The following is a 12,261-nucleotide window of genomic DNA, read 5'->3' as shown; positions in this document are numbered from 1 at the left end:
AATGTGGATTTTAATGTGTTGTGAGCCGCTTTGATTGTCTCGTCACAGAAAAGCGGGATAAAAATAAAAGTTTTATTTTATTATTTATTATTAGGATGCCAGCCAGAGTTTATTTCTTACTCTAAAAAAATTATTTAATTTGTGTTGGGCAATATATTCCTTTCTTCAGAAGAAAGAAAATTCTCTCTAGATGTTTGGATAAATCCATCTGTGGATTATTATTATTTTTTAATATTAAAAATCCATAAATCTTCATACAGAGCAGTTAAAGGGCCTAAGCAGGCATTATCCACACAGACATGTGGAGCAAATCCCTGACAGCTGTCCTTCTCAAGAAATCAGCTTTGGAAGAAAGTGGAGGGGAGGGGAGTTCAATGTGCATTTAGAATTCTTTGAAGGAGAAGCAGCCTGGGGAAAATGGAAAAGGCCCAGAATAGGAAAGGGTTATATTTGCCCAGACACAAACATACAGACAACTGCTTGTCTTTTTCAAATCCTCTTTACAAAGCTGCTTTTCCTAAAACAGTAATCAGGGTCTTATTACACATGTTTGTATTCAACTCTCTAAGGTTGCAATCCTATATACACACTTATTGGGGAGTAAGTCCTCCCAGCTAAGTGTGTATCGGATTGCAGCCTTATAGGGTTAACTACAAGTTGAATATCAGTGGTCCTTAACACACAGCAGAAATAATCCAGTATGAGGACGCTTTAACTGCCCTGAGAATTCAGGGAACTGTAGTTTTGTGAGACATTTAGCCTTCTTTGTCAGAGAGCTCTGGTGTCACAATAAGCTACAATTCCCAGGATTCCCCAGCACTGAGCCAGGGCAGTTAAATGCGGTCTCAAATTGGATTATTTCTGCAGTGTGTTTTGGACTAGTGACACTTCCCATGAGACAAATATAGGATTGCAATGAAACAGTAGCATTACATCATGCTAATGTCTATGCTGGTTTCTGGTGGAACTTTTTTAATCATTAAAATGTACTACTTTAATTCACACACACCCCTTAGAGTTCATTACCCACAAAAGTTATTGTTGGAAAAATACGGGTTAGAGCTTGAAACTATTAATTATAGATATTAATAATGTTCTAAGATCTCATGACAACCCTATTTTACATGCCATAACAGTGATATGACTCATCCATACTGCTTTCTCTGCTTCTGGTTAAAGTATTGGATCAAGTTTCACCCTTTCCCACTATAGAAATGATACCTCCTTGAATTTTTTTCTGGTTGCTTCACTATAGAAATTTTGAGAACATAAATAGGGAGACTGACATTAAAAAAATGACTCTTTAAGATTATACACACACACACACACACACTCTTACTCCAGAATATACAGACTATTCCCTGAATTGTAACAGCAAACATATCTCATGGTGACCTCTAGTGGTCACACCACATTGTAGCATATATATCTTATTTTGTTTTTTAAAAGTAGGCTCTACTGGCTGGCAAGAAAAAATCCCATGTTCCAGGCAATATGCTTATTATGATGAACCGCAAACCAAATACATATAAATACATACAAACCTGTGAGAAAATTTTTAAGGTGTCTAGGTGTGTTCATCAGGTATTTACTTACTATGATTTCTCATCTACTCGGTTAGCTTTTACAAACCAGAAATGTTTCTACAGTCATCCCTCCATATTTGCGGCTTTGATATTTGTGGATTTGATTATTCATGGATTTCATTAATATGTTCTCTCTAGGACTGTCTAGGTCCTCCAGTGCAACTCTGTGGTCAACCTGAACTAAAAGTTGCACTGAAAGACCATTTGTAGCTACTCCAGTGCCATTCTATGGTCAGTGTATGTTGGACATTGACCACAGAGTTGCACCAGAGGACCTAGAGATTCCTAGGGAGGTGTCCTCTCAGGTAAAAACAGTGTTTTTGTTATTTGCAGTTTTTCCATATTCACGGAGGTCTTGTTCCCCTAACCCTAGCGAATATGGAGGGACAACTGCAAATGTAGCTAGAGGACAGTGCGTCTCTTCCATTTGTGACTTCTGTAATGTGATCCCACTTGTCCAAGAATTCTGGGGTTTTCATGATGAGCTGAGTAATTGATGCTGTTATTACAAAATGTAATTGATTAATTAGATTAATTGATTGAAAAGGTCTCTTGAATAATTAGTTGCAGATATAAGACATTCAACAGCCAGTGTAGTGGTTTGAGCACTGGACTTTGATTCTGGAGGGCAGGGTTTGAATCTCAGCTCGGCCATGTAAACCCATTGGGTGACCTTGGACAAAGTCACATTCTCTCAGCCTCAGGATGGCAATGGCACACACACCCCCAGGAAATTTGCCAAGATAATCCCATGATAGGTTTACCTAGGGTCACCATAAGTCAGAAATAACTTGAAGGCAAACAACAACAGCAAACAAGACATTCATATATGTATTTATAGGCAGGGGGACTGCAAGAACAAGAGGTATTCTTTCACCTCTCATACACAAAGCGAAAGTTGCACCTAATTGCTAGCATTGTCTTTCTTCTTCTTCTCCCCCTGAAGTCTCCTGTATCACCAGAAAACTGGTTCCCTGGCAATTCCCAATCCTCCAAAGCAGTTGATTTTAGGATTCACAGAGCACCATGTTAGATACTGACTGTTGGAAGGAATGCCTCTTCTAAGATGATGCCTGAAACAATATGTCTGTGCATCATCTAAAAACAATGAAAGAATACTACTAGGCTCAGAAACATTGGGTTTGCCCATCTGTATTTTAATTAATGGATTAATTAATGAGTCAGCAAAAACTCGTATGGTTAAAAAAATTTCACCCTATCTGTTAATTATTGTAATTCAAAATGCTGTTCAGGAGTTAAGAATGCATAAGCACTATAGTTACAGTGCAATGCAGGGAATCCTGTCCTGATCCTCACAATTCCTGCTTATCAGACTGCAGTCCCTGTGATCCATGAGGGCCTGTTCCTTTATCAATAGGAAAACATCTAATGGATGTTTTCCTCCCCTTCTGTGAGCAATTTCAGGTGCGATAGGCAGAAGCATGACCCCTGTCACAGTTCCCTTTTGTGTCGCAAATAGCACAAATCAATGCAAGTTTGAGAGCTAATGGGGTGTAGTGATCTGAGTGTTGGATAGGAGACCAAGAGACCATAGTACAAATCAGCACTCAGCCATGGAAAATCAGTAAGTTGCCTTGGGCAAGTTAGAAAGGTCTTTCAAACTCCACAGTTATAGCACTTTGTTGCTGCTTTAACTGCCATGCTTTGTTGCTATTGAATCCAAAGATTTATAGTTTCCTAAGGTGTTTGAATTCTCTGCCAGACAGCTGTAGCATCTCACCAAACTACAAATCTTAGGATTCCCTAGGATGTAGCTGTGGCAGATACAGCAGCATCAAAGTGCTATAGTTGTGGTGTGTGAAAGAGACCAGTGCCACAAGGTTTTGTCATGGCACTGATGCTCTTCAGTATTTTTATCAATGATTTAGATGGGGTGGAGAAAATCCTTATCAGATTTTACAAAACTAGGAAGAGTAGGAACTAGGAATGGTAGAAACAGAATTCAAAAGGACCTTGATAAACTAGAAAACCAGACTTAAATTAAGAAAATTAAATTCAACAGAGACAAATGCAAAATTCAACATTTAGGCCAAAAAAAAACCACAAGTGCCCAGGTATAGGAAAAGGATACATGACTCAGAAGGACTAGGTGTAAAAAGGACCTTGAGATTATTGTTGATCATAAACTGGACATGAGCCAGCAGTGTGATGCTGCAGCAAAGAAAATAAATGCTATCTTAGCCTGCATTAATAGAACCATGGTTTCCAAGTCAAGGGAAATAATAGTCCCATTGTATTCTGTGCTGATCAGGCCTTGTCTGTTCAGTTCTGGGTGCCTCATTTTAAGAAGAATATAGACAAGTCAGAGCAAGTTCAGAGAAGTTCAATAGGGACTATAAGAAGTATGGAGAATAAAACATATGAAAAGAGGTTGAAGGAGCTGGGCACATTCAGCTTGGTGTAGAAAAGATTGAAGGGTAACATGACTGCACTCTTTACATACCTCAAGGGGGTAGACCTAAGTGTAAGGTTTTAAGTTAATGAGGGTAGATTTGGATTAGGTGGCATCCCCACCTCTAATGTCACCTGATGCAGGGTGCGGCTTCTGGGGTGGGCAGCCAAAAGGGTGCTCTTGGCTCTCTCTTTTGCTGTGCCAGTCTCCTCATGAGGAGACAGGCACTACTTCAGTGAAGGTAGGAGGGTATCGTTTGGCCCTCTCCTTTGCCGGGCTGCTACTGACAGGAGGAGGACCTCTTCTGAAATGTCACCTGATGTGGACTCCATCCTTGCACCATTCTAGTGATGCCACTGTTTTGATTGAACATTAAAATAAACTTGTTGACAGTAAAAGGAGTTTGGCAATGGCACCAATTGCCTAGAGAGGTGGTGGGGTCACCTTCTCTGGTTTTCTCCAAAAAGTGGCTGCTGAGAATGCTCTAGCTCAGTGATTCCCAAACTGTGGTTCTCCAGGTGTTTTGGACTTCAATGCCTAGAAGCCCCAGGCAGCTTGGCCAATAGTCAGGAATTCTGGAAGCTGAAATCCAAAACAGCTGGAAAATGAAAGTTTGGGAACCACTGCTCTAGCTGGAGATGCTGCATTGAGCAAGGGTTCAGAACTGTTGGCCCATAAGCCCCTTTCCAGCTCTTACGATTCTAGGACATTAAAGGAAGACAATGACAAAACTCCTCTGAATAAATCTTGCTAAGAAAACCGTATGATAAGCTGAAGTGAAGGAAGGAACATAAAATGAAAAATGCATCTTTATTCAGAAGTAAATTCTACTGTGTCCATGGAGGCTGACTCCCTAGGAAATATATTTAGGATTGCTGTCCAAAACATGCTCTCAGTGGCTTGATGCTATGACATTTTTTCTTAGCCATCAAATAATTGCTTAAAATGCAGCCTCACAAGCCTCACGTGTTTAAATGATCCTGCAGGCAGATATGCTGCTGTGACATGGTTTTAAGATTAGAGAATAAGACTAATTTCTGCTCCATGACTCTTGAAACATGTCAGCACAGCAATGAGACAAAAGATGTCCAGCTACCCCTCCGTCAGTGGGAGCAACCTGAAAGCTAATAGATGAAGCAGAAGTAATTGTGAAATGTTAAGCAGAGCAGAAGTAATTGCAAGTGGGGGGGGGGGGGGGGGAGAAAAAAGTCAGCCTAAATGCTTGGCATTGATCACAAATGGAGGAAAGAAGGGAAATCTGTCCAGTTTATGTAATCTGTAAAGCTGTGGCCAAAGAGCAAATTGCTCTTTTCAGATCCCAAATAGAAGAAAATACTGTGAGCAGCCAAGAGGTAACATGAATGGCTGGCATAGGGTTTTTTGTTTCAGTTTTTTTAAGGTGATGGAAGTAGAAGAGAGAAGGTAAAAACAGCACAATAGAAATGTTAGCACAGCAGATGGAAAACAGTTATTTTAGGACAGAGATTGGAATGTTACTTTTTAGAAGTAATTGCTTACAACTCCCTCCCCCCCCCCCCAAAAAAAAAATTCCTTAACATTCCTATAACATTTTTTAGTAACTTGTTCCATTACTCATTATTCCATTGCTCATTACATTATTTACTTTGTGTTTCTTTTGTGGTGGAGAAACTTCTTCATATTGATAAGATGCTGACATAAGTCAGAGTCCATCCACATCTGAAGGGCCATGGGTTCCGAACCTTTCTAATACATTTGCTTAAAACCTGAGGAAGAATTTTAATTACTGTAATTCAAAAGCTTAATAATTTTCCTTAACACCTTTTAGTTACGCCTACTTTTTATTTTGGATATTGTCTGCCTGCATGGTTTATATTTTGTTTTGTTTCAGTGTTGAACTATATGCAGTGTCACAGGAGATTAGTCCCTCAGGAAACTCAAGGTGGTCTTTTCTAACGTTTCTTCCTCTGCCCACTCTTTCTGCCATTCTCATCCTGTGCTGTCATTCCTGTCTCCATCTACAGGAAACATGGATCGTCACCATTATGAGACCTTTGAAAAGTTTGGTAACAACACCTTTTTTCTTCATCTGGACAACGGTCGAGGGTGAGAGAGCAAACTGTTTTTCTATTCTATGCAGTCCTTTTCAAAATGGCAAGAGGAAGTCATGCAGGGTGGCCTATAGGGATATAGCCAGATGATTCTTGAATGCCTCTTATTGAGCTGGCCTCTAAATGACTGTGGAGGAAACCAGCACAGGAGGAAGTGGGAGAGAAGTTGTATAGTTCCACATGGGATGCAGAATATATTATCAAACTCAGCCCCAATTGACATGACATGTCTGACTTCCTTCCTTAGGTTTGGGAGACACTCTCATGATGAAATGTCCATTCTGGCTCCTCTTCGGCAGTGCTGCATGTAAGGACTTTTCCCATTTTTCCAATTTTGTCCTTGCTCTCTCTTGGTGTGTGTGTGGGGAGGAGGAATAGGGAGAATGTAGTTAAAGAAGCTTTATAATTTTGGACAAAGATAAGCCAGCTGTAGGTCAGATTCTCCTATGACAAATGGACTTTTCTCAGAAAGAACGGATGGTCAGACTTTTCTCCCCACCAAAAGTTTTGAAAGGCTCATTTCACATCCAGGTCTACTATTGTTCATGTACCTCAATAGTGTGTTTGAGTGGAAGGCATAGGGGATGAGCAGTTAGCAACTGGATAAAAGTGTAGGATTTTTAAGAAGTAGAGTAGAAAGGGCTGTTCAGTGCCTTTTGCAGGGGCTGAGCAGATAGGATTTACTTCACACAAGGCCAAAGTAAACTAACTGTGCACATGGCATTATTCATGCCTATAGCAGCCTTGGGAGCATAGGGTTGTAAAAAGGAGGACAAATCTTTTCCATCTTGTCACAGTCCTGATTTCAGATAAGCTCCTATGGGCACCAAAGGGGGCTGCCCTTGCCATGAAAATAGGAAATCTGTGGAAGTGATTTCTATTGTGACCATACTAGGGAAACAAAAAGGTAATTTCTCCTATCTCACTTCTGAGACAGCCTTGACTGCTTATTTATATTATAATCCGGCCCTGAGCAGCTAACTGATTTCAGCATACAGGTTTAAGAAGCAACTTTTCCTTGGTCAGATTGACCATACCAATGACCTGTTGGTTGGGGTGATAGGTGTTGTAGTGCTGCACATCTGGAGGGTGAGAGGTCAGGAGAAATCTGACCTAGCATCATGGAAAGCATGCCATTAATCTGCTCTGCTGAACCCTTTGTATGATACATCTTGTCCATCTCTGCTTATTGCTTAAATGGAATCCTGCATTGTGGCAAAGTCATTTTTTGGCTACAACACTCAGAATCCCCCAATCAGCATGGCCAGAGTCTGGCAGTATAATCAGCCATTATGTGGGGTGATCTTGAGAAACAGGCTGTTGGACTGAGTGACCTTTTGCTCCCTCCCAGCCCTAAAGTGCCATGAACTGGCTTTCTTCCTGCTCTCTGGAGCATGCATGCCAATTCCCTGGTGATAGTCTGAACAGTGCAATTGAGCATGCAGGCTCATTTCTGTCAGAAGCTTAAACAACCATGCTCTGGATATAGAGGAGACCAACCCATCTCCTCCCACCATGATCTTTCCCACCCCAGCTCTCAGGGATGTATGTGTTGTGGTTAAAACAGGGATTCTTTCTATGTAGGGCATCATAGTCTAAAAGAGTTGTGAAAATGGATTATGCATTTTCCTCAAATTCCTGTAAGGTTCTTCAATTTAGCAGCAAATGCTAAAGCAATTATTAGGCAGGAATCCATGTTTGTGACTCTTCTTCTGCCACTCTTGTCACTGCCCCAGATTCATCCTGCTATCTCAAATCCATGGTTTTTCCCATAAAAATGCTGCATGTTATGTTTCTATTACTTTTTCCCTTCTTTGTTGTTTTTATGAATGGTTTCAGTATTAAAAAATCAACATTCCTGCGGCTGCAACTGCTTGCTACAGAGCCATATCGGCTGAGCGATGTTATGCGTGAATCATTAGCCATGGATGGCTTATCTCCAGTTTTATCAGAGCCTCACTTGGAGGCTCTAGATCGACGTCTCAGAAAGGTACTAGCTATGGTGTGGAACTGCATGAAGAACGGAGACCATGAAGAACCAGTACTGATAAATGATCTAAAAGGAGAGACCTTGAAGCAACAAGAAGCATGAACTGAAGAAGAATGAAAAGGCCTGGCACCCAGCCCTTGATGTCATACCCCTTAATATGCCCTCTGTACCCAAGACTTGCAACAGAAAAGACACTAATTGCAGCTGTGTGAACCTACATTGGTCAGGAAGCCACTCTATAATAAGCAAGCTTATATTTATTGGGAAGAGTAGAAAGGTTCTGCTTTATATGCAGAATCAATTATGTAAATATCTTACAAGTAATAAAGTGAAGCATGGAAGCAAATCTTGGACCATTTAAGCTGCTGGATAGCCCAGAGTCTTTTACTGGAGTAAACTTGGATGCATGATGTGCAAGAAGTAGTCAGGAATGGAAGGATGGCCTCATGGCTAGAGAGTTAGCCCAGGAGAGATTGCTTTCCACTTTGAAGAAATATTCCTTGGTGATGGCCACAGTTCCTTCCATCCCATTACTTCTGTGAGCAGTTATTCATTCAAGACTCTCCTGTACTCACTCCTCTTGCTATTTATTTTGAGGCATTCCTTAGGGTTGTGTGTGAAACTGTGATTTCTCCCCATTTTAAGAAGCTGGCTTCTACCAGACCAGAGAATATTTGTAATTCTTGCCCAGTATTACCTGTAGTAGCGGCTCTCTGATGTAAATCTGCTATCTCTTTTTTTTCCTGCAGTACCAGAGAGTGTACCTTCTGCATACAAGGTACATGCTCTACTACTGAGCCTATGGTCTCTTCCACTCATTTTGCTTCATTATTCAGCATTCTGTTTCCAACAGTGATCAGTTAGAGGCATATAAGATGCATCCCTGAGCAGGGGAACATGTGATCCTCCAGTTGTTGTTGGATCTCATTACTGTCAGCCCTTGTCTATCCAGTGGTGGAGAATGATGGGAATCATATTTGTCAACACCAGGAAGGCCACAGTTTGCCCATTCCTGATATAGAGCATTGTATGTGACAACAATGTTTTCATTGTGGGTATGCAGGTGTGCCTTTCCAGCATGTGTACATTCAGTGGGAAGTCTTGTGTATCCTGTTGCCACATGTAATGATCCTACATGTGGCTACCCGTTAACATAGTTTGAAAAGTTCATTTTTTAGGGTGCTACTACTAGAATGCCCTAGCCATCATGGTTAATAATCATGCTAGCTAGGCAATTCTAGTAGTTGCAGTCAGAGAAAGTACTTTTTCTGGGGTCTTTTTTCTTCTTCTTTCATTAATATCTGTGCCTTCTGGTATAAAATGTTGTAATATATAAAACTGCTGTTAATGTGGAATATATCAGCATCCATATCAGCATATCAGATTGGTCTGATCATTGGCAGCACAGGAAACCACCTGGGAACCTCATGCATAATGCTTTTAGTTTTTGAGGGGAAAAGTGAAATATAATTTGTTTTAAATAAATTAATTATGAAGGATTTTAGTAAGGTTTAGACTAGTGAAGTAAGTAGCCAAGACCATATTGTCTAGTACATATGTCAGAGAGCTGGTGTTATGGTTTTAAATACTGATCTTTGCCAATTTATCTGATGTTTCTTTCATTATTTTCTCCAAATAAAGATTGAAACTCTCTAATGAGTGCAAGCAGCCTTGGCAACATTCTGAGAAACAATGAACCAGTCTGCTGTTCCATATTCAATCTGTAATCTTGTTTTCCTTCAAAAGATTGCATTGTGCTTACTAACTGTGCATCAGGGTTCATGCAGGCCTTCCTTTTCAACAACTTCTCTGAGCAAAAGGTAAAAGGTAACTGAATACACTGAAAATATAAAATATATGCAGAATTAGAAATAGACATATATTTGATTTATATTTTACCTGGCCTAAATTATCTCTGAATTGTGAGTTGTTCCAAATTACTTGTGAGTTGTTCCAAAATTTAAGTATTAGCACAGGCCTGCCTTGGGTCTGAGGGCTCCTCCTCAGCAGAAGGCTTGCCTAGTAGCAGCAGCCAAATTACAGAAGCCAGTTTCCACTGTAATTTCTCACAGTGCCCCGTAGTAGTACTGTGTTGCTAATGCCAGGGAATTGTAGGACCATTTAAATAGTGTAGGACTTCTCAGAGACAGCTGCTGTGCTTTGATATGCTCATGGAGGAATAGACAGGTAGATAGGCCAAAATACATGTTAGTGCTTATGGGGCCAAGTCCAGAGAAGTTGAGGCAGATGTCAGATATGCTAAAATATGCTAGAGTTCTTGAGCATTAGTAACTGAAGTGGGCTGGTGTCACCCAGTTGGTAACTCGACCTCCTCCCATACCATACAGAATCTTTACTTCATGTTTTTTGTACTCATTCATCGTAATTCCTTATATTGCTGAATGTCATGGTAAAAGTTGTTCATATACACAGCCTCAGTCCATTTACATATACTATATATTGTTTCATGTGGTTGAAATGAAAATTTGGAAAAAAAGGTGATGTTTTTAAAGAAAATTTTAAAAGAATATTTTTTTAAAACATTAATTTAAAAAAATTAAATGCTGGAACCTCTCCTTTCTCCTCCCACTGAGCCTCGCCCCACTCACCCCATCTCTTCACCATTTTATTGGGACACAGGAGAATGTTACAGCCTGTTTCTGCCTAAAGGCAGATGTTTGAAGAACAGTGGTGTCACTCCCACTTAAGGTGTCACTCTAAAGGGGTCCGCACCCCCAACACCCTCCTCGTGATGCTATTGAGTAACTGCCTAAGGGCTACTGATAAAGACATACTTCAGCACCCTTGATTTCTTTCTCTTGTTTTTTTTTAACTTAAACATACATAACTTAAAAACCAGAAGCCTGGTGTGAAAATTAAGGGAGCACCTTAAGCTTATTTTGTTGTTATAAAATCTGTCTACAGCCTGTAGTAGCATTTTAGTCACTGGGTGCCTTTTAGTCAAAAGAGACCTGGCTGCACAGTGGTTAAATGCCTGTACTGCAGCCACAAGGTTGTGGACTCCAAGGTCCACTCAGCCTTGCATCCTTCCTTAGGTCGCTAAAATGAGTACCCAGCTTGTTGGGGGCAATTAGTTTATGGATTGTAAACTGCTTAGGGAGTGCTTAGTTCACTGATAAGTGGTATAGAAATGTACTTGCTATTGCTATTGGGTGGCATATTTCTTCACATTCCCTAACCAGCAGTGAGGAAGCTGTAGCCAGACCTGACATATTCATTTCTCAGTCTAGACACCTCTGGATAGGTCCAGGCAGGCCAGATTCACAGTCAACAAACAACTTGCTAACTCACAGAACAGAACGTCCACACTCTTCAAAAATTTAGTGAGAGAAAGAAGGTCCTGCTACTTTGAAAGAGAAAAAGAGGGGGAACTTGGGAGAGTTTATGGTTGAAGAAGTTTAAAGATGGAGTGGGAAAAGATAATTTGAGAAAAAAATCAGCAGAGGAGGAGGAGGAGAGAAAGTACAGATGGAAGGACTAAAAGCATAAGGATTGGAGGAAAGAGATATCAGATGGGTGGAAAGGCATCTCTTTCATCTGGTCACAGTGTTCTCCACTGTGGTGAGATGTACTGTATTTTTATTAGTATTTTTTCTAAGTTTGTATCAAAATATAAAAGAATCCCAGCATATACCATTTTATGCAAACTGGTGTTTTCTTTTTCTCCCCATTTATCATGATGGGCTTTCTCCTTTTTGTAATTCCTGATCCCTATAATGACACACTATAACCATCCTATGCATTTAGTAATTTATCAGAGTCCCTTATCACTACACATTGTCTCAAAAAGTACATTTTAAAATTAAATTACATATGTTTCAGTGGACAATCCTAACTTAATGAAACATCACTATTTTAAATCCCTAATGCTGGGCGCATGAGTGACCCCCCAGTTCCGCTAGAGGGAGCAGAATGTTTTCTCCACCATTTCATGTCAACAGAAAAGTGTAGCTGGGGAGATGAGAGCTGTTTAAAACTCTTGCATTTGTTATTCTTGGACTGTGTTAACTCCCAAGCATGTGCTCTGGAGCATTCTCTCTGTGTCGCCTTCTTCCAGGAATGGAAACATTATTGCAGGAATTATTTTAAAGCACTAAATAAATCTCTCTTGCCTGATGAGATTCATGGTTATAATTTGGGATTTGAAACTTGAAGTGGTCA

General features: G+C 40.3%; 1 protein-coding gene across 3 annotated transcripts in view; it reads left to right on the top strand.

Moving 5' to 3' along the window:
* Window positions 1-12,201, top strand: part of LOC149311931 (extracellular serine/threonine protein kinase FAM20C-like) — a 33,005-nt gene extending 20,804 nt beyond the window's left edge. For all 3 annotated transcript variants that reach the window (XM_089528206.1, XM_089528205.1, XM_089528204.1), the window contains 3 exons: window positions 6,003-6,084; window positions 6,337-6,396; window positions 7,929-12,201. In XM_089528206.1, coding sequence (XP_089384332.1) covers window positions 6,003-6,084; window positions 6,337-6,396; window positions 7,929-8,181 — 395 coding nt within the window. In that variant the 3' untranslated portion in view covers window positions 8,182-12,201. The remainder of the gene's footprint in view (window positions 1-6,002; window positions 6,085-6,336; window positions 6,397-7,928) is intronic.
* The last annotated feature ends 60 nt before the right edge of the window (window positions 12,202-12,261 follow it).

The sequence above is a fragment of the Sceloporus occidentalis genome, unplaced genomic scaffold, assembly GCF_023333645.1.
Source record: "Sceloporus occidentalis isolate IW3139 unplaced genomic scaffold, rSceOcc1.0.p SCAF_5, whole genome shotgun sequence".
Taxonomy (NCBI): Eukaryota; Metazoa; Chordata; class Lepidosauria; order Squamata; family Phrynosomatidae; genus Sceloporus; species Sceloporus occidentalis.
This window is presented reverse-complemented; position numbering and strand designations above follow the sequence as displayed.